The 23,226-nt window shown below is 49.6% G+C and overlaps 1 protein-coding gene across 3 annotated transcripts; it reads left to right on the top strand.

The window, feature by feature from the left end:
* Window positions 1–392: 392 nt before the first annotated feature.
* LOC140108397 (ras-related protein Rab-35-like) lies at window positions 393–23,026 on the top strand. 3 transcript variants are annotated; one of them, XM_072131709.1, is made up of 7 exons: window positions 393–482; window positions 10,164–12,018; window positions 14,220–14,270; window positions 17,900–18,023; window positions 18,128–18,252; window positions 20,288–20,412; window positions 22,528–23,026. In XM_072131709.1, exons 2-7 carry the CDS (start codon window positions 11,964–11,966, stop codon window positions 22,651–22,653), a joined length of 606 nt encoding a protein of 201 aa, XP_071987810.1. In that variant the 5' UTR covers window positions 393–482; window positions 10,164–11,963; the 3' UTR covers window positions 22,654–23,026. The 3 variants fall into 3 exon arrangements, with proteins under 3 accessions (XP_071987810.1, XP_071987812.1, XP_071987811.1); XM_072131710.1 differs by lacking the exon at window positions 393–482 and adding an exon at window positions 506–537; XM_072131711.1 differs by lacking the exon at window positions 14,220–14,270.
* Window positions 23,027–23,226: the final 200 nt, after the last annotated feature.

Genomic DNA, 23,226 nt, shown 5'->3' with positions numbered 1-23,226 from the left:
TTAGTGACTCCCCGCACAGCGCATTATACACGGACAATGCACTTACATGCACCAGGAAGAAGAAGGTGAACTCCGGGGACCTGAGCGGGGGAAGCGACACATTCAGGATATCGGGCGCAGGATCTTAGTGACTCCTCACACAGCGCATTATACACTTAGTGATAATCTTTGATACTTTGTTACAATTAATATAACTCTCAGCAGCTCGTACAGGGCTGTCAGGGTGACTAGAAAGCTGAATACTAATGAGATCAAAGGAATAACAACTCTGACACCCGGGGCCTATGAGTGGATATCTGATACATTGTTACAATTAATACAGCGACCATTACTGTTACATGAGAAATATTAATAACGAGAGAGACATCCTGGTCACTTCCCCTCAGGCTGTGTCCGGGGAGGAGGAAGGAGGAGGAAGAGGAGGAGAGAGAGAGAAAGAGACAGAGACAGAGAGAGACAGCGACAGAGAGAGACAGCCCGGGGTAAGCACCGAGACTGCTGCATGGGAGAGACTGACAGGAATATACACCCTCCCCTGTATATACTGACCCCTGTATATACATATATATCCTCTCCCCTGTATATACTGACCCCTGTGTATATATATCCCCTCCCCTGTATGTACTGACCCCTGTGTATATATATCCCCTCCCCTGTATATACTGACCCCTGTGTATATATATCCTCTCCCCTGTATATACTGACCCCTGTGTATATATATATCCCCTCCCCTGTATATACTGACCCCTGTGTATATATATCCCCTCCCCTGTATATACTGACCCCTGTGTATATATATACTCTCCCCTGTATATACTGACCCCTGTGTATATATATCCCCTCCCCTGTATATACTGACCCCTGTGTATATATATCCCCTCCCCTGTATATACTGACCCCTGTGTATATATATCCCCTCCCCTGTATATACTGACCCCTGTGTATATATATCCCCTCCCCTGTATATACTGACTCCTGTGTATATATATCCCCTCCCCTGTATATACTGACCCCTGTGTATATATATATACCCTCCCCTGTATATACTGACCCCTGTGTATATATATCCCCTCCCCTGTATATACTGACCCCTGTGTATATATATCCCCACCCCTGTATATACTGACCCCTGTGTATATATATCCCCTCCCCTGTATATACTGACCCCTGTGTATATATATCCCCTCCCCTGTATATACTGACCCCTGTATATACATATATACCCTCCCCTGTATATACTGACCCCTGTGTATATATATCCCCTCCCCTGTATATACTGACCCCTGTGTATATATATCCCCTCCCCTGTATATACTGACCCCTGTGTATATATATCCCCTCCCCTGTATATACTGACCCCTGTGTGTATATATCCCCTCCCCTGTATATACTGACCCCTGTGTATATATATCCCCTCCCCTGTATATACTGACCCCTGTGTATATATATCCCCTCCCCTGTATATACTGACCCCTGTGTATATATATCCCCTCCCCTGTATATACTGACTCCTGTGTATATATACCCCCTCCCCTGTATATACTGACCCCTGTGTATATATATCCCCTCCCCTGTATATACTGACCCCTGTGTATATATATCCCCTCCCCTGTATATACTGACCCCTGTGTATATATATCCCCTCCCCTGTATATACTGACCCCTGTGTATATATATCCCCTCCCCTGTATATACTGACCCCTGTGTATATATATCCCCTCCCCTGTATATACTGACCCCTGTGTGTATATATCCCCTCCCCTGTATATACTGACCCCTGTGTATATATATCCCCTCCCCTGTATATACTGACCCCTGTGTATATATATCCCCTCCCCTGTATATACTGACCCCTGTGTATATATATCCCCTCCCCTGTATATACTGACCCCTGTGTATATATATCCCCTCCCCTGTATATACTGACCCCTGTGTATATATATCCCCTCCCCTGTATATACTGACCCCTGTGTATATATATATCCCCTCCCCTGTATATACTGACCCCTGTGTATATATATCCCCTCCCCTGTATATACTGACCCCTGTGTATATATATCCCCTCCCCTGTATATACTGACCCCTGTGTATATATATATTCCCTCCCCTGTATATACTGACCCCTGTGTATATATATATTCCCTCCCCTGTATATACTGACCCCTGTATATATATATATATCCCCTCCCCTGTATATACTGACCCCTGTGTATATATATCCCCTCCTCTGTATATACTGACCCCTGTGTATATATATATCCCCTCCCCTGTATATACTGACCCCTGTGTATATATATCCCCTCCCCTGTATATACTGACCCCTGTGTATATATATCCCCTCCCCTGTATATACTGACCCCTGTGTATATATATATTCCCTCCCCTGTATATACTGACCCCTGTGTATATATATATCCCCTCCCCTGTATATACTGACCCCTGTGTATATATATCCCCTCCTCTGTATATACTGACCCCTGTGTATATATATCCCCTCCCCTGTATATACTGACCCCTGTGTATATATATCCCCTCCCCTGTATATACTGACCCCTGTGTATATATATATATCCCCTCCCCTGTATATACTGACCCCTGTGTATATATATCCCCTCCCCTGTATATACTGACCCCTGTGTATATATATCCCCTCCCCTGTATATACTGACCCCTGTGTATATATATATATATCCCCTCCCCTGTATATACTGACCCCTGTGTATATATATCCCCTCCCCTGTATATACTGACCCCTGTGTATATATATATATCCCCTCCCCTGTATATACTGACCCCTGTGTATATATATCCCCTCCCCTGTATATACTGACCCCTGTGTATATATATCCCCTCCCCTGTATATACTGACCCCTGTGTATATATATATTCCCTCCCCTGTATATACTGACCCCTGTGTATATATATCCCCTCCCCTGTATATACTGACCCCTGTGTATATATATATATATTCCCTCCCCTGTATATACTGACCCCTGTGTATATATATCCCCTCCCCTGTATATACTGACCCCTGTGTATATTTATCCCCTCCCCTGTATATACTGACCCCTGTGTATATATATCCCCTCCCCTGTATATACTGACCCCTGTGTATATATATCCCCTCCCCTGTATATACTGACCCCTGTGTATATATATATATATTCCCTCCCCTGTATATACTGACCCCTGTGTATATATATCCCCTCCCCTGTATATACTGACCCCTGTGTATATTTATCCCCTCCCCTGTATATACTGACCCCTGTGTATATATATATATATTCCCTCCCCTGTATATACTGACCCCTGTGTATATATATCCCCTCCCCTGTATATACTGACCCCTGTGTATATTTATCCCCTCCCCTGTATATACTGACCCCTGTGTATATATATCCCCTCCCCTGTATATACTGACCCCTGTGTATATATATCCCCTCCCCTGTATATACTGACCCCTGTGTATATATATCCCCTCCCCTGTATATACTGACCCCTGTGTATATATATCCCCTCCCCTGTATATACTTACCCCTGTGTATATATATCCCCTCCCCTGTATATACTGACCCCTGTGTATATATATCCCCTCCCCTGTATATACTGACCCCTGTGTATATATATCCCCTCCCCTGTATATACTGACCCCTGTGTATATATATCCCCTCCCCTGTATATACTGACCCCTGTGTATATATATATATATATCCCCTCCCCTGTATATACTGACCCCTGTGTATATATATCCCCTCCTCTGTATATACTGACCTCTGTGTATATATATCCCCTCCCCTGTATATACTGACCCCTGTGTATATATATACCCTCCCCTGTATATACTGACCCCTGTGTATATATATCCCCTCCCCTGTATATACTGACCCCTGTGTATATATATCCCCTCCCCTGTATATACTGACCCCTGTGTATATATATCCCCTCCCCTGTATATACTGACCCCTGTGTATATATATCCCCTCCCCTGTATATACTGACCCCTGTGTATATATATACTCTCCCCTGTATATACTGACCCCTGTGTATATATATCCCCTCCCCTGTATATACTGACCCCTGTGTATATATATCCCCTCCCCTGTATATACTGACCCCTGTGTATATATATCCCCTCCCCTGTATATACTTACCCCTGTGTATATATATCCCCTCCCCTGTATATACTGACCCCTGTGTATATATATCCCCTCCCCTGTATATACTGACCCCTGTGTATATATATCCCCTCCCCTGTATATACTGACCCCTGTGTATATATATCCCCTCCCCTGTATATACTGACCCCTGTGTATATATATATATATCCCCTCCCCTGTATATACTGACCCCTGTGTATATATATCCCCTCCTCTGTATATACTGACCTCTGTGTATATATATCCCCTCCCCTGTATATACTGACCCCTGTGTATATATATACCCTCCCCTGTATATACTGACCCCTGTGTATATATATACCCTCCCCTGTATATACTGACCCCTGTGTATATATATATACCCTCCCCTGTATATACTGACCCCTGTGTATATATATATATCCCCTCCCCTGTATATACTGACCCCTGTGTATATATATCCCCTCCCCTGTATATTCTGACCCCTGTGTATATATATATATATCCCCTCCCCTGTATATACTGACCCCTGTGTATATATATCCCCTCCTCTGTATATACTGACCCCTGTGTATATATATCCCCTCCCCTGTATATACTGACCCCTGTGTATATATATATATCCCCTCCCCTGTATATACTGACCCCTGTGTATATATATATATCCCCTCCCCTGTATATACTGACCCCTGTGTATATATATCCCCTCCCCTGTATATTCTGACCCCTGTGTATATATATATATATATATATATTCCCTCCCCTGTATATACTGACCCCTGTGTATATATATCCCCTCCCCTGTATATACTGACCCCTGTGTATATATATATATTCCCTCCCCTGTATATACTGACCCCTGTGTATATATCCCCTCCCCTGTATATACTGACCCCTGTGTATATATATCCCCTCCCCTGTATATACTGACCCCTGTGTATATATATCCCCTCCCCTGTATATACTGACCCCTGTGTATATATATCCCATCCCCTGTATATACTGACCCCTGTGTATATATATCCCCTCCCCTGTATATACTGACCCCTGTGTATATATATATCCCATCCCCTGTATATACTGACCCCTGTGTATATATATCCCCTCCCCTGTATATACTGACCCCTGTGTATATATATATTCCCTCCCCTGTATATACTGACCCCTGTGTATATATATATTCCCTCCCCTGTATATACTGACCCCTGTGTATATATATATATCCCCTCCCCTGTATATACTGACCCCTGTGTATATATATATCCCCTCCCCTGTATATACTGACCCCTGTGTATATATATCCCCTCCCCTGTATATACTGACCCCTGTGTATATATATCCCCTCCCCTGTATATACTGACCCCTGTGTATATATATATTCCCTCCCCTGTATATACTGACCCCTGTGTATATATATATTCCCTCCCCTGTATATACTGACCCCTGTGTATATATATATCCCCTCCCCTGTATATACTGACCCCTGTGTATATATATCCCCTCCCCTGTATATACTGACCCCTGTGTATATATATACCCTCCCCTGTATATACTGACCCCTGTGTATATATATATCCCCTCCCCTGTATATACTGACCCCTCTGTATATATATACCCTCCCCTGTATATACTGACCCCTGTGTATATATATATCCCCTCCCCTGTATATACTGACCCCTGTGTATATATATCCCCTCCCCTGTATATACTGACCCCTGTGTATATATATCCCCTCCCCTGTATATACTGACCCCTGTGTATATATATATTCCCTCCCCTGTATATACTGACCCCTGTGTATATATATATTCCCTCCCCTGTATATACTGACCCCTGTGTATATATATCCCCTCCCCTGTATATACTGACCCCTGTGTATATATATCCCCTCCCCTGTATATACTGACCCCTGTGTATATATATATATATATCCCCTCCCCTGTATATACTGACCCCTGTGTATATATATCCCCTCCCCTGTATATTCTGACCCCTGTGTATATATATATATTCCCTCCCCTGTATATACTGACCCCTGTGTATATATATCCCCTCCCCTGTATATACTGACCCCTGTGTATATATATATTCCCTCCCCTGTTTATACTGACCCCTGTGTATATATATCCCCTCCCCTGTATATACTGACCCCTGTGTATATATATCCCCTCCCCTGTATATACTGACCCCTGTGTATATATATCCCCTCCCCTGTATATACTGACCCCTGTGTATATATATCCCCTCCCCTGTATATACTGACCCCTGTGTATATATATCCCCTCCCCTGTATATACTGACCCCTGTGTATATATATCCCCTCCCCTGTATATACTGACCCCTGTGTATATATATCCCCTCCCCTGTATATACTGACCCCTGTGTATATATATCCCCTCCCCTGTATATACTGACCCCTGTGTATATATATCCCCTCCCCTGTATATACTGACCCCTGTGTATATATATCCCCTCCCCTGTATATACTGACCCCTGTGTATATATATCCCCTCCCCTGTATATACTGACCCCTGTGTATATATACCCCTCCCCTGTATATACTGACCCCTGTGTATATATATCCCCTCCCCTGTATATACTGACCCCTGTGTATATATATCCCCTCCCCTGTATATACTGACCCCTGTGTATATATATCCCCTCCTCTGTATATACTGACCCCTGTGTATATATATACTCTCCCCTGTATATACTGACCCCTGTGTATATATATACCCTCCCCTGTATATACTGACCCCTGTGTATATATATCCCCTCCTCTGTATATACTGACCTCTGTGTATATATATCCCCTCCCCTGTATATACTGACCCCTGTGTATATATATACCCTCCCCTGTATATACTGACCCCTGTGTATATATATCCCCTCCCCTGTATATACTGACCCCTGTGTATATATATATTCCCTCCCCTGTATATACTGACCCCTGTGTATATATATCCCCTCCCCTGTATATACTGACCCCTGTGTATATATATCCCCTCCCCTGTATATACTGACCCCTGTGTATATATATCCCCTCCCCTGTATATACTGACCCCTGTGTATATATATACTCTCCCCTGTATATACTGACCCCTGTGTATATATATACCCTCCCCTGTATATACTGACCCCTGTGTATATATATACCCTCCCCTGTATATACTGACCCCTGTGTATATATATACCCTCCCCTGTATATACTGACCCCTGTGTATAAATATCCCCTCCCCTGTATATACTGACCCCTGTGTATATATATCCCCTCCCCTGTATATACTGACCCCTGTGTATATATATCCCCTCCCCTGTATATACTGACCCCTGTGTATATATATCCCCTCCCCTGTATATACTGACCCCTGTGTATATATATCCCCTCCCCTGTATATACTGACCCCTGTGTATATATATATATATATCCCCTCCCCTGTATATACTGACCCCTGTGTATATATATCCCCTCCCCTGTATATTCTGACCCCTGTGTATATATATATATTCCCTCCCCTGTATATACTGACCCCTGTGTATATATATCCCCTCCCCTGTATATACTGACCCCTGTGTATATATATATTCCCTCCCCTGTTTATACTGACCCCTGTGTATATATATCCCCTCCCCTGTATATACTGACCCCTGTGTATATATATCCCCTCCCCTGTATATACTGACCCCTGTGTATATATATCCCCTCCCCTGTATATACTGACCCCTGTGTATATATATCCCCTCCCCTGTATATACTGACCCCTGTGTATATATATCCCCTCCCCTGTATATACTGACCCCTGTGTATATATATCCCCTCCCCTGTATATACTGACCCCTGTGTATATATATCCCCTCCCCTGTATATACTGACCCCTGTGTATATATATCCCCTCCCCTGTATATACTGACCCCTGTGTATATATATCCCCTCCCCTGTATATACTGACCCCTGTGTATATATATCCCCTCCCCTGTATATACTGACCCCTGTGTATATATATCCCCTCCCCTGTATATACTGACCCCTGTGTATATATACCCCTCCCCTGTATATACTGACCCCTGTGTATATATATCCCCTCCCCTGTATATACTGACCCCTGTGTATATATATCCCCTCCCCTGTATATACTGACCCCTGTGTATATATATATATCCCCTCCCCTGTATATACTGACCCCTGTGTATATATATCCCCTCCCCTGTATATACTGACCCCTGTGTGTGTATATATATATATATATATATATATATATATATATATATCCCCTCCCCTGTATATACTGACCCCTGTGTATATATATATCCCCTCCCCTGTATATACTGACCCCTGTGTATATATATCCCCTCCCCTGTATATACTGACCCCTGTGTATATATATCCCCTCCCCTGTATATACTGACCCCTGTGTATATATATCCCCTCCCCTGTATATACTGACCCCTGTGTATATATATCCCCTCCCCTGTATATACTGACCCCTGTCTATATATATCCCCTCCCCTGTATATACTGACCCCTGTGTATATATATATCCCCTCCCCTGTATATACTTACCCCTGTGTATATATATCCCCTCCCCTGTATATACTGACCCCTGTGTATATATATCCCCTCCCCTGTATATACTGACCCCTGTGTATATATATCCCCTCCCCTATATATACTGACCCCTGTGTATATATATCCCCTCCCCTGTATATACTGACCCCTGTGTATATATATATCCCCTCCCCTGTATATACTGACCCCTGTGTATATATATCCCCTCCCCTGTATATACTGACCCCTGTGTATATATATATATACCCTCCCCTGTATATACTGACCCCTGTGTATATATATACCCTCCCCTGTATATACTGACCCCTGTGTATATATATCCCCTCCCCTGTATATACTGACCCCTGTGTATATATATCCCCTCCCCTGTATATACTGACCCCTGTGTATATATATCCCCTCCCCTGTATATACTGACCTCTGTGTATATATATATATATCCCCTCCCCTGTATATACTGACCCCTGTGTATATATATATCTCCTCCCCTGTATATACTGACCCCTGTGTATATATATATCTCCTCCCCTGTATATACTGACCCCTGTGTATATATATATATCCCCTCCCCTGTATATACTTACCCCTGTGTATATATATATCCCCTCCCCTGTATATACTGACCCCTGTGTATATATATCCCCTCCCCTGTATATACTGACCCCTGTATATATATATCCCCTCCCCTGTATATACTGACCCCTGTGTATATATATCCCCTCCCCTGTATATACTGACCCCTGTGTATATATATATATCCCCTCCCCTGTATATACTGACCCCTGTGTATGTGTTTCCCCTCCCCTGTATATACTGACCCCTGTATATATATATCCCCTCCCCTGTATATACTGACCCCTGTGTATATATATATCCCCTCCCCTGTATATACTGACCCCTGTGTATGTGTTTCCCCTCCCCTGTATATACTGACCCCTGTGTATATATATCCCCTCCCCTGTATATACCGACCCCTGTGTGTATATATATATATCCCCTCATCTGTATATACTGACCCCTGTGTATATATATCCCCTCCCCTGTATATACTGACCCCTGTGTGTATATATCCCCTCCCCTGTATATACTGACCCCTGTATATATATATCCCCTCCCCTGTATATACTGACCCCTGTGTATATATATCCCCTCCCCTGTATATACTGACCCCTGTGTATATATATATATCCCCTCCCCTGTATATACTGACCCCTGTGTTTGTGTTTCCCCTGTATATACTGACCCCTGTGTTTGTGTTTCCCCTGTATGATGAGGCTCCTACATTTTCCTTATGTTGCTGACGTTCCCTATTGACTTTGTTGCCTATAATGGGGTAATTGCTGGGGGGATCTCTATAGTTTCTGGGGGTCTTCAGGAGGGACCCCGGGACCTGTGCTGTCCGTGGTCTGTGCTCCTGTGGCTGCAGAGCTGACGTCCCTCTGTTTTCTCTCCTCATACAGGAAGAGCCGGGATTTCCTTCCCCTGAGCTCAGCGAAAACAGAGAGACCTAGAGACTGTCTATTAGAGATCAGAGACACGGAGCCGAAGAGACAGCCTGCTAGAGACACCTGCCGTGACTGCCTATCAGAGATCACAGACACGGAGCCGAAGAGACAGCCTGCTAGAGAGACCTAGAGACATCCCAGCAAGAGAGATCTGCCGAGACTGCCTATCAGAGATCAGACACGGAGCCGAAGAGACAGCCTGCTAGAGAGACCTAGAGACATCCCAGCAAGAGAGACCTGCCGAGACTGCCTATCAGAGATCAGACACGGAGCCGAAGAGACAGCCTGCTAGAGAGACCTAGAGATCCCTCCAAGGAAGACCTAGAGACATCCCACCTAGAGACATCCCACCTAGAGACATCCCACCTAGAGACATCCCACCTAGAGACATCCCACCTAGAGACATCCGCCGTGACTGCCTATCAGAGATCAGACACAAAGCCGAAGAGAGGCCTAGAGACTGTCTATTAGAGATCAGAGACACGGAGCCGAAGAGACAGCCTGCTAGAGACACCTGCCGTGACTGCCTATCAGAGATCACAGACACGGAGCCGAAGAGACAGCCTGCTAGAGAGACCTAGAGACATCCCAGCAAGAGAGACCTGCCGAGACTGCCTATCAGAGACACGGAGCCGAAGAGACAGCCTGCTAGAGACACCTGCCGTGACTGCCTATCAGAGATCACAGACACGGAGCCGAAGAGACAGCCTGCTAGAGAGACCTAGAGACATCCCAGCAAGAGAGACCTGCCGAGACTGCCTATCAGAGATCAGAGACACGGAGCCGAAGAGACAGCCTGCTAGAGACACCTGCCGTGACTGCCTATCAGAGATCAGAGACACGGAGCCGAAGAGACAGCCTGCTAGAGACACCTGCCGAGACTGTCTATCAGAGATCACAGACACAGAGCCGAAGAGACAGCCTGCTAGAGAGACCTAGAGACATCCCAGCAAGAGAGACCTGCCGAGACTGCCTATCAGAGAACACAGACACGGAGCCGAAGAGACAGCCTGCTAGAGAGACCTAGAGATCCCTCCAAGGGAGACCTAGAGACATCCCACCTAGAGACATCCCACCTAGAGACATCCCACCTAGAGACATCCCACCTAGAGACATCCCACCTAGAGACATCCCACCTAGAGACATCCGCCGTGACTGCCTATCAGAGATCAGACACAAAGCCACAGAGAGGCCTAGAGACAGCCCAGCGAGGGAGGCCTAGAGACAGCCCAGCGAGGGAGGCCTAGAGACAGCCCAGCGAGGGAGGCCTAGAGACAGCCCAGCGAGGGAGGCCTAGAGACAGCCCAGCGAGGGAGGCCTAGAGACAGCCCAGCGAGGGAGGCCGAGAGACAGCCCAGCGAGGGAGGCCTAGAGACAGCCCAGCGAGGGAGGCCTAGAGACAGCCCAGCGAGGGAGGCCTAGAGACAGCCCAGCGAGGGAGGCCTAGAGACAGCCCAGCGAGGGAGGCCTAGAGACAGCCCAGCGAGGGAGGCCGAGAGACAGCCCAGCGAGGGAGACCGAGAGACAGCCCAGCGAGGGAGACCGAGAGACAGCCCAGCGAGGGAGACCGAGAGACAGCCCAGCGAGGGAGACCGAGAGACAGCCCAGCGAGGGAGACCGAGAGACAGCCCAGCGAGGGAGACCCCTAGAGCTGTAGCGACAGCCTGATGGACAGCTGGTTGTAGACTGTGTGAATATAAGGCGCCCCCAGGACTGGATAAGAGGGACGGCTGTGGCCTCCGTGTACTGATAACGATGGCCGCCAAGGACTATGATCACTTATTCAAACTTCTGCTTATTGGAGACTCGGGTAAGTGCAGGAGTGGCCCAGCAGTTGATCAGATGATGGGTTGGGTTGTCTGGTGGCAGTGATGCAGGCACTCCCATGAGCTGCTGGTGGTTGTAGTTCCCTCTGTACAGGAATCCTAGATCCTTGTTCAGGCAATTCAACTTCTTGAAAAAGTCTGATGCGTAGAAACGTACATGAGACTTTTCTCTCAGAGCAGAAGCTTTTATTCCCTTCTGGGCTTTTACATTTAATTTATTTGCCGCATATATTTTTTCAGTCAGATGTTATTAAAAAAATGTTCCTGTGTGAAGATCATTTCTCATAACGAGATGGTGAAACAAAACGAGAAGCTTCCTCTGATACGACCAGCTCACATTTTGCCAGCAGTGGCCTGACACGCTCTATTGTGCAGGCCTCTTGCGGCGGGACAGTCCCGGTTTTTGGGCTCTGGCCCATGGTCGCGAGCGGCTGGGAAAATGTCCCAGGTTTCCTGACGCTCTCCCCGGTTTGTCCCTGCTACCCCGGATGAGTCATGTGAGGAGGAAGCTTCCTGCCCCCCACCCCCGGCTGCTCCCGCTCCCTCCGGGAGACTGTGGAAGACCGGGAGAAGAAATGACTGCAGAGGGGGGACAAGGAAAGGTAAGAAATGCGAGGGGAACGAAGGCCACAGTAAGAGGAGGTTGGATAGAGAACATGGGGAGCTGGAGGACAGGAGGAGGCTGGAGGATGCAGGAGGAGGATAGAGGACAGTGGGGCTTGAGACTGCTGGAGGGCAGGAGGAGGCTGGAGGGCAGGAGGAGGCTGGAGGGCAGGAGGAGGCTGGAGGGCAGGAGGCTACAGGAGGAGGACCACACCATGTGAGGAGGGGTAGTGGTGTGAGTACGGATAGTATTACGTGTAAGTTTAGGGTGATAAATAAAAGTGGAAAAATAAATGTAACGGGAGGATAAAATAAAAGAGGGGTCTTATATGTTGCATAGTTGCATTAGGGGTATTATACAGGTCCATGGGGGGGCAAAGTAAGGGGCATTTTACCAATGTCAATATTATACAATGCTTGTGGGTGGGACAATGGGCGTGGTTTAGAAAAAGTGGGAGGGGATTTTTGTCCCTTTTTCTTTCGCCCAATAGTTGGGAGGTAGGTTTGGAGTCCTGTCCAACCTCCCGGCTTCAGCAATCATTACCACAGGACGGCTGCAGGACCTCAAGTAACTCCCGGACATTTCAAATACATATTTATTTCTTTGTTTAATCCCTCCAGCAGCGGTGGTTGTATTCAAGGACACAGTCTTGTTCCTATGTGACTACATTTGTGAGAAATGATCTCCACACAGGGATGTATATACATGGCAGACGAGAATAAGCCACTCCTGGCTCCCTACCTGCCGCTGGCGGCCCCTATGGAAGGCCACGTGTTTAGCCCCTCATCCCCGTGTGATTCTCCATGATGTAATCAATGTGCCCCTGAATGCCAGGGAATCCCGTGGCCTCACTGATGATGTCACTGGTATTCCCTGAGCAGAGGGCACGGCAGGTAAGTGCTATGTGTCCTAGGGGACCTGTACAGCGGGGGACGCACATGTACAACTCGTGGCCCGCAAGATTATTTCTCTTTCTTAATTATTAAGACTTTTAAAGAAAAATTAAATAATAAATAACAGATGTGAGTGTACCCTGCCGCCACGTGGGGCTGTGGGGTTTGCGGCATCACCCACTACAGGGCCCATGGTATCTGTGGTGTAGCCCATTGCCTTACCCGTGGCGTCTGGGGTGTTGCCCACTACCCGATCCGTGGCATCTGGGGTGTTACCCACTACCCGGTCCGTGGCTTCTGTGGTGTTACCCACTACCAGGTCCGTGGCTTCTGTGGTGTTACCCACTACCCGATCCGTGGCATCTGTGGTGTTACCCACTACCCGGTCCGTGGCTTCTGTGGTGTTATCCACTACCCGATCCGTGGCGTCTGTGGTGTTACCCACTACCCGGTCTGTGGCTTCTGTGGTGTTACCCACTACCCTGTCCGTGGCGTCTGTGGTGTTACCCACTACCCGGTCCGTGGCTTCTGTGGTGTTACCCACTACCCGGTCCGTGGCTTCTGTGGTGTTATCCACTACCCGATCCGTGGCGCCTGGGGTGTTGCCCCCTGCCCGGCTGGTGGTGTCTGCGCTATTGCCCGGCCTTGGTGGGGTCTATTGAATAAGGTGGGCTGTATGTTGTTGCAGGTGTGGGGAAGAGCAGCCTCCTCCTGAGGTTCTCGGACAATTCCTTCTCTGGTGAGTGCCCCCTTCTGGAGAACCTGCGCCTTCATCATCCTCCTCTCTGGTCCATTGCCTACATTATTTTTTCCATTCATCAATTTCTTATATCCAGTAACTTTCCTTGATGTCTCAGGAACTCTTTTCATTTCCAAAATCTTTTGTGGCCTCCATCTTCTCCCAATCTTTAATGCCCCCCAAATTTCTACATTTCTTCTATGGTTGATGTTAATGTCTTGTAGCATCTGTTGTGCCCTTTCCCTTCTCTCTATGCCTCGAGACCTCCATCCTTCTCCTTCCCTTGTTGTCTTGTGGCATTCATCATATCCGTTCCCTTCCCTAGATGTCTTGTAGGATCTATAGTGTCCTTTCCCCTCCCAATGCCTTGTGACCTCCATCCTTTCCCTTCCCCTGATGTCTTCGATGTCTTGCAGCATCGGTTGTGTCCTTTCTTTGTCTTGTGACCTCCATCCTTTCCCTTCCTTTGGCGTCTTGTAGCGTCTGTCGTGTCCTGTACTTTGAAGCTATGTAGGATCTGTCCGTTCCCTTCCCTTGATGTCTTCCCTTCTTTTCCTTTTACTTATGCCTTTCATCCATTGATGTCTTGTTGTTCTTCCCTGGGATTAGTAGCACAGGTGCACCTCCAGGTACAGTTCTTGCTCCCTTCCTCTTCACATTGTACACATCAGACTTCAGGTACAATTCATGTAGCCGCCACCTCCAGAAGTTCTCTGATGACTCTGCAATAGTCGGCCTCATTACAGGTGAGAACGACAGGGAGTACAAAGAACTGATCCGGGAATTTGTGGACTGGTGCCAGCGAAACCACCTTAGGATTAATGCTGGAAAGACCACGGAGATGGTGGTGGACAGTCCTCCTTCTCAACCAGTGGTCATCCAGGGGACAGACATTGAGGCAGTGAAGTCCTATAAGTACTTGGGTGTCCTCCTCAACAATAAAGTGGAGGGGGCTGAGAACATAAGCGCACATCACAGGAAGGGTCAGAGCAGGTTATACCTGCTGAGGAGGCTGAGGGCAGGGGGCACTTCTTAAGACCCGTTTCAGCTCTGTATTGGCATCTGCATCTTCTCTGGTGAAGTCTGTTGGGGAAGCAGCATCTCAGCTAGGGAGAGGATCAGACTGATGAGGAAAGCAGCTCTGTCCTGGGGGGTCCTCCGCACACAGTGTGGGTAGTAGCTGAGAGGAGGACACTGTGTAGGGTGACATCTATTCTGGAGAGTAGCTCCCTTGCCATGCATGAGACTGTGGTGGCTTTAGGGAGCACCTTCACTGAACGACTGCTTCACCCCAAATGTGGTAGGGGACGTTATCGTAAGTCCTTCCTCCCGCTACCATCCGGGTGTTCCACCAACAAGGCCCAAACAGAAGTAACATGTGCCCCCACCTAACCAGTCCCTGCAGGTCCCATCCACAGACTGAATATCAGTCTGCCAATCATTACTTGTCTTCTTTTCTTGTTTTTTTTTTAGCCCTTTTTTCTTTTTGTTCATTTATCCATAATATCATTGTGTCATTGTTTGTCCTGTCCTCTCTTTAATAAAGGATTATCTTATCTTCTATTTTACCTTTGTGTCTTGCAGCACCCGTTGTATACTATACAGACCCCCATTCTTTCCCTTCCTTCATATCTTGTAGCATCTGTTGTGTCCTCTCTGTCCCGGGAGACCTTCATCCTTTCCCTTCCCTTCATATCTTGTAGCATCTGTTGTGTCCTCTCTGTACCTGGAGACCTTCATCCTTTCCCTTCCCTTCATATCTTGTAGCATCTGTTGTGTCCTCTCTGTCCCGGGAGACCTTCATCCTTTCCCTTCCCTTCATATCTTGTAGCATCTGTTGTGTCCTCTCTGTACCTGGAGACCTTCATCCTTTCCCTTCCCTTCATATCTTGTAGCATCTGTTGTGTCCTCTCTGTCCCTGGAGACCTTCATCCTTTCCCTTCCCTTCATATCTTGTAGCATCTGTTGTGTCCTCTCTGTCCCTGGAGACCTTCATCCTTTCCCTTCCCTTCATATCTTGTAGCATCTGTTGTGTCTTCTCTGTCCCTGGAGACCTTCATCCTTTCCCTTCCCTTCATATCTTGTAGCATCTGTTGTGTCCTCTCTGTCCCGGGAGACCTTCATCCTTTCCCTTCCCTTCATATCTTGTAGCATCTGTTGTGTCCTCTCTGTCCCTGGAGACCTTCATCCTTTCCCTTCCCTTCATATCTTGTAGCATCTGTTGTGTCCTCTCTGTCCCTGGAGACCTTCATCCTTTCCCTTCCCTTCATATCTTGTAGCATCTGTTGTGTCCTCTCTGTCCCTGGAGACCTTCATCCTTTCCCTTCCTTCATATCTTGTAGCATCTGTTGTGTCCTCTCTGTCCCTGGAAACCTTCATCCTTTCCCTTTCCTTCATATCTTGTAGCATCTGTTGTGTCCTCTCTGTCCCTGGAAACCTTCATCCTTTCCCTTCCCTTCATATCTTGTAGCATCTGTTGTGTCCTCTCTGTCCCTGGAGACCTTCATCCTTTCCATTTATATCTTGTAGCATCTGTTGTGTCCTCTCTGTCCCTGGAGACCTTCATCCTTTCCCTTCCCTTCATATCTTGTAGCATCTGTTGTGTCCTCTCTGTCCCTGGAAACCTTCATCCTTTCCCTTCCCTTCATATCTTGTAGCATCTGTTGTGTCCTCTCTTTCCCTGGATACCTTCATCCTTTCCCTTCCTTCATATCTTGTAGCATCTGTTGTGTCCTCTCTGTCCCTGGAAACCTTCATCCTTTCCCTTCCCTTCATATCTTGTAGCATCTGTTGTGTCCTCTCTGTCCCTGGAGACCTTCATCCTTTCCCTTTCCCTTTCCTTCATATCTTGTAGCATCTGTTGTGTCCTCTCTGTCCCTGGAGACCTTCATCCTTTCCCTTTCCTTCATGTCTTGTAGCATCTGTTGTGTCCTCTCTGTCCCTGGAGACCTTCATCCTTTCCCTTCCCTTCATATCTTGTAGCATCTGTTGTGTCCTCTCTGTCCCTGGAGACCTTCATCCTTTCCCTTTCCCTTTCCTTCATATCTTGTAGCATCTGTTGTGTCCTCTCTGTCCCTGGAGACCTTCATCCTTTCCATTCATATCTTGTAGCATCTGTTGTGTCCTCTCTGTCCCTGGAGACCTTCATCCTTTCCCTTCCCTTCATATCTTGTAGCATCTGTTGTGTCCTCTCTGTCCCTGGAGACCTTCATCCTTTCCCTTTCCCTTCCCTTCATATCTTGTAGCATCTGTTGTGTCCTCTCTGTCCCTGGAGACCTTCATCCTTTCCCTTCCCTTCATATCTTGCAGCATCTGTTGTGTCCTCTCTGTCCCTGGAGACCTTCATCCTTTCCCTTTCCTTCATGTCTTGTAGCATCTGTTGTGTCCTCTCTGTCCCGGGAGACCTTCATCCTTTCCCTTCCCTTCATATCTTGCAGCATCTGTTGTGTCCTCTCTGTCCCTGGAGACCTTCATCCTTTCCCTTCCCTTCATATCTTGTAGCATGTGTTGTGTCCTCTCTTTCCCTGGAGACCTTCATCCTTTCCCTTCCCTTTCTGTAGCCTCTGCCGTGTCTTTCTATTATATTCGTTCTATTCCTCTCTGTATTTTGCTTTCTTGATGTTCCTCAGGAAGTTACATAACCACAATTGGAGTCGACTTTAAGATCCGAACTCTTGTTCTGGATGGAGAACGGGTAAAGCTGCAGATCTGGGACACAGCCGGTCAGGAAAGGTTTCGTACCATCACATCAACGTGGGTATCATACGTGGGATGCTCACTGGGCATGTTCTGAGGGTAGTGGTAGGGAGGTAGATGTTGTCCTGATCTATGTAATTTATGTTTTGTTATCCCCTCAGATATTACCGGAACACACACGGGGTCATTGTGGTGTATGATGTCACCAACCCAGAATCCTTTGTAAATGTGAAACGCTGGCTGCACGAGATAAGCCAGAATTGTGACTCTGTGTGCACAGTGCTTGGTGAGTTCCTCACAGTACAGGCAAAGCCCTGGGGGGAAAGGGGCACATCCTCAGCACTGGGGGGGGCCACATCTTCAGCCCAGGTGGCACAGCCTCGGCCTCTATAGATGATGGTTGATGCTGGTGGCGATCTTGTGGTGTCTCTCTCTGTAGATGATGGGGGACGCAGGTGGCGATCTCGTGGTGTCTCTCTGTAGATGATGGGTAGTGGTCTTGTGGTGTCTCTCTGTAGATGATGGGTGACGTGGGTGGAGGTCTCATGGTGTCTCTGTAGATGATGGATGACACGGGTGGTGGTCTCTCTCTGTAGATGATGGGTGGTGTCTCTCTGTAGATGATGGGTGGCGGTCTTGTGGTGTCTCTGTAGATGATGGGTGGTGGTCTCGTGGTGTCTCTGTGTAGATGATGGGTGACGTGGGTGGCAGTCTCTCTCTGTCGATGATGGGTGGTGGTCTTGTGGTGTCTCTGTGAAGATGATGAGTGACGTGGGTGGTGGTCTCTCTCTGTAGATGATGGATGACGTGGGTGGTGGTCTCTCTCTGTAGATGATGGGTGACGCGGGTGGAGGTTTCGTGGTGTCTTTCTGTAGATGATGGGTGGCGGTCTTGTGGTGTCTCTCTGTAGATGATGGGTGGCGGTCTTGTGGTGTCTCTCTGTAGATGATGGGTGACGCGGGTGGAGGTCTCTCTCTGTAGATGACGGGTGACGCGGGTGGAGGCCTCGTGGTGTCTCTGTAGATGATGGCTGGTGGTCTTGTGGTGTCTCTCTGTAGATGATGGTTGACGCGGGTGGAGGTCTCTCTCTGTAGATGGGTGACGAGGGTCGAGGTCTCTCTCTGTAGATTATGGGTGACGAGGGTGGAGGTCTCTCTCTGTAGATGATGGGTGACGAGGGTGGAGGTCTCTCTCTGTAGATGATGGGTGACACGGGTGGAGGTCTCTCTCTGTAGATGATGGGTGACGTGGGTGGAGGTCTCGTGGTGTCTCTCTGTAGATGATGGGCGGTGGTCTTGGGGTGTCTCTCTGTAGATGATGGTTAACGTGGGTGGCGGTCTCTCTCTACAGATGATGGGTGGTGGTCTCTCTCAGTAGATGGGGACACGGGTAGAGGTCTCGTGGTGTCTCTCTGTAGATGATGGGCGGTGGTCTTGTGGTGTCTCTCTATAGATGACGCGGATGGAGGTCTCTCTCTGTAGATGGGTGACGTGGGTGGAGGTCTCTCTCTGTAGATGGGTGACGCGGGTGGAGGTCTCTCTCTGTAGATGGGTGACGCGGGTGGAGGTCTCTCTCTGTAGATGGGTGACGCGGGTGGAGGTCTCTCTCTGTAGATGGGTGACGCGGGTGGAGGTCTCTCTCTGTAGATGGGTGACGCGGGTGGAGGTCTCTCTCTGTAGATGGGTGACGCGGGTGGAGGTCTCTCTCTGTAGATGGGTGACGCGGGTGGAGGTCTCTCTCTGTAGATGGGTGACGCGGGTGGAGGTCTCTCTCTGTAGATGGGTGACGCGGGTGGAGGTCTCTCTCTGTAGATGGGTGACGCGGGTGGAGGTCTCTCTCTGTAGATGATGGGTGACGCGGGTGGAGGTCTCTCTCTGTAGATGATGGGTGACGCGGGTGGAGGTCTCTCTCTGTAGATGATGGGTGACGCGGGTGGAGGTCTCTCTCTGTAGATGGGTGACGCGGGTGGAGGTCTCTCTCTGTAGATGGGTGACGCGGGTGGAGGTCTCTCTCTGTAGATGGGTGACGCGGGTGGAGGTCTCTCTCTGTAGATGATGGGTGACGCGGGTGGAGGTCTCTCTCTGTAGATGATGGGTGACGCGGGTGGAGGTCTCTCTCTGTAGATGATGGGTGACGCGGGTGGAGGTCTCTCTCTGTAGATCATGGGTGACGTGATTGGAGGTCTCGTGGTGTCTCTGTAGATGATGGGTGACGCGGGTGGCGGTCGCTCTCTGTAGAGTAGATGATGGGTGACGCGGGTGACCGTCTCGTGGTGTCTCTCTCTGTAGATGATGGATGTCCCACTCTTTATTTTTTCTCAGTGGGTAATAAGGACGATGACCCTTCCCGAAAACAGGTGGAAACAGCAGATGCAAAAAGATTTAGTGACCAGATGGGAGTCCGACTGTATGAGACGAGTGCGAAGGAGAACCGCAACGTAGAGGAGGTGAGAGCAACGGGGCAGGGCTGAGGATATACATGTGTGTGCTGCAGTTCACCAGCTGGGGGGCAATCTAGATGGCACCCTCCTACATTAGATGGGGGCAATCTAGGGGGCACCCTCCACCAGATGGGGGGGAATCTAGGGAGCACCCTCCTCCACCAGATGGGAGGGAATCTAGGGAGCACCCTCCTCCACCAGATGGGGGGAATCTAGGGAGCACCCTCCTCCAACAGCCGGGGGGAATCTAGGGAGCACCCTCCTCAACCACCCGGGTGGGGGGGGAATCTAGGGAGCACCCTCCTCCACCAGCCGGGTGGAATCTAGGGAGCACCCTCCTCTACCACCCAGAGGGGGGGCGAAATCTAGGGGGCACCCTCCTCCACCACCCGGGGGGAATCTAGGGAGCACCCTCCTCCAACAGCCGGGGTGAGGAAATCTAGGGAGCACCCTCCTCCCCCAGCCGGGGGGAATATAGGGAGCACCCTCCTCCCCCAGCTGGGAGGGGAATCTAGGGAGCACCCTCCTCCAACAACCGGGGGGGAATCTAGGGAGCACCCTCCTCCACCAGTCAGGAGGGGAATCTAGGGAGCACCCTCCTCCACCAACCGGGGAGGGGAATCTAGGGAGCACCCTCCTCCACCAGCTGGGGGGCAATCTAGGGAGCACCCTCCTCCACCAGCAGGGAAGAATATAGGCGGCACCCTTCTTAACCAGCCGGGGGAATCTAGGGGGCACCCCCTCTCCACCAGCTGGGGGTCTTTAGGGGTACCCACCTCCACCAGCCGAGGAGAATCTAGGGAGCACCCTCCTCCACCAGCCGGGGGGGGGGGGGGGAGAATCTAGGGAGCACCCTCCTCCCCCAGCCAGGGGGAATCTAGGGAGCACCCCCCCCCCAGCCAGGGGGAATCTATGGGGCACCCCCCTCCACCAGCCGGGAGGAATCTAGGGGGCACCCTCCTCCACCAGCCGGGAGGGGAATCTAGGGAGCACCCTCCTCCACCAGCCGGGGGGGGGGGGGGATCTAGGGAGCACCCTCCTCCACCAGCCGGGAGGGGAATCTAGGGAGCACCCTCCTCCACCAGCCGGGAGGGGAATCTAGGGAGCACCCTCCTCCACCAGCCGGTAGGGGAATCTAGGGAGCACCCTCCTCCACCAGCCGGGAGGGGGAATCTAGGGAGCACCCTCCTCCACCAGCCGGGAGGGGGAATCTAGGGAGCACCCTCCTCCACCAGCCGGGAGGGGAATCTAGGGAGCACCCTCCTCCACCAGCCGGGAGGGGAATCTAGGGAGCACCCTCCTCCACCAGCCGGGAGGGGAATCTAGGGAGCACCCTCCTCCACCAGCCGGGAGGGGAATCTAGGGGGCACCCTCCTCCACCAGCCGGGAGGGGAATCTAGGGAGCACCCTCCTCCACCAGCCGGGAGGGGAATCTAGGGAGCACCCTCCTCCACCAGCCGGGAGGGGAATCTAGGGAGCACCCTCCTCCACCAGCCGGGAGGGGAATCTAGGGAGCACCCTCCTCCACCAGCCGGGAGGGGAATCTAGGGAGCACCCTCCTCCACCAGCCGGGAGGGGAATCTAGGGAGCACCCTCCTTCACCAGCCGGGAGGGGAATCTAGGGAGCACTCTCCTCCACCAGCCGGGAGGGGAATCTAGGGAGCACCCTCCTCCACCAGCCGGGAGGGGAATCTCCAGCTGGGGGTCTTTAGGGGTACCCACCTCCACCTGCAGCTGGGGGTCTTTATGGCCACCCACCTCCACCTGCAGCTGGGGGTCTTTATGGGTACCCACCTCCACCTGCAGCTGGGGGTCTTAAGGGGGCCCCCTTCTCCAGCAGCTAAAAGCTTTAAACTTATATCGTGTGAGGGCCCTGTCTCCATCAGTTACAGGGCTCCATTCTCACTCTGTGCTACAGGGGGAGAGGGGGGGGGGGGGCTTAGGGGACTGTATTGTGTAGCCATGTCCCCTCCTCATATGGCGTGTATAAGCCGCTCCTCCCATAATGCTCCAGTGCCCCTGCACAGGTCCTCTCTTCTCACATGGTGCCTGGAGGGGTCGCTGTATCAACATGGAGCCCCCAGACCCCTCCACTCTTCTGATCTGTCCTGGTCCCTGCAGATGTTCCTGTCCGTGACCAGTCTGGTTCTGCGGATGAAGAAGGAGAGCCAGGCCCGGCTACGACCCACCGAGGTGGTGACCATCACCAAGACCAAGAAGAAGCCCCACGTCAAGAGATGCTGCTGAGGGCTCAGGGGCCCCACCTGAAGGAGATGGAAATGGACTGTTTTGTTGGAAGAGATGGGGCTGGCCTGAGGGCGATGTGTGGGTGATGGTGGGTGTTGTGCTGTGACCTCGGGGGAGGGGGGATGGATAGGTATGTGGGTCCAGAGACGCAGCACCCTGATCCTCAGATTACGGCCCCATTGTGAAGGACTCCAGGACAAGGGTCATATCTGGTTGATGTCGCCAGTATTTATTCTTCCCAGCATTCCCTCTGCTTTATACTGACCAATCGGAAGCCTTGATTTCTATGTAACAGCTGTACAGAAATATTCAGCTTATTTTTGCACTCAGATGATTAATAGATATTAATAAAGGAGATTTTTATATCAGATAACGTCCACGTGTCATCCCATCTACCACCATCCACCTACCTGCAGCCTCCTCCCCATGTCATCCCAATATCCACCTTCCCGCAGCCCCTCCCTATGGCATCCTGATATCCCCCTGATTCCCCCAGCCTCTTCCCCGAGTCATCCTGATATCCCCCTTCCGTGGCCTCCTGATATCCCCCTTCCCACAGCCTCTCCCCCGTGT

This window comes from Engystomops pustulosus, unplaced genomic scaffold (genome assembly GCF_040894005.1).
Source record: "Engystomops pustulosus unplaced genomic scaffold, aEngPut4.maternal MAT_SCAFFOLD_124, whole genome shotgun sequence".
Taxonomy (NCBI): domain Eukaryota; kingdom Metazoa; phylum Chordata; class Amphibia; order Anura; family Leptodactylidae; genus Engystomops; species Engystomops pustulosus.
This window is presented reverse-complemented; position numbering and strand designations above follow the sequence as displayed.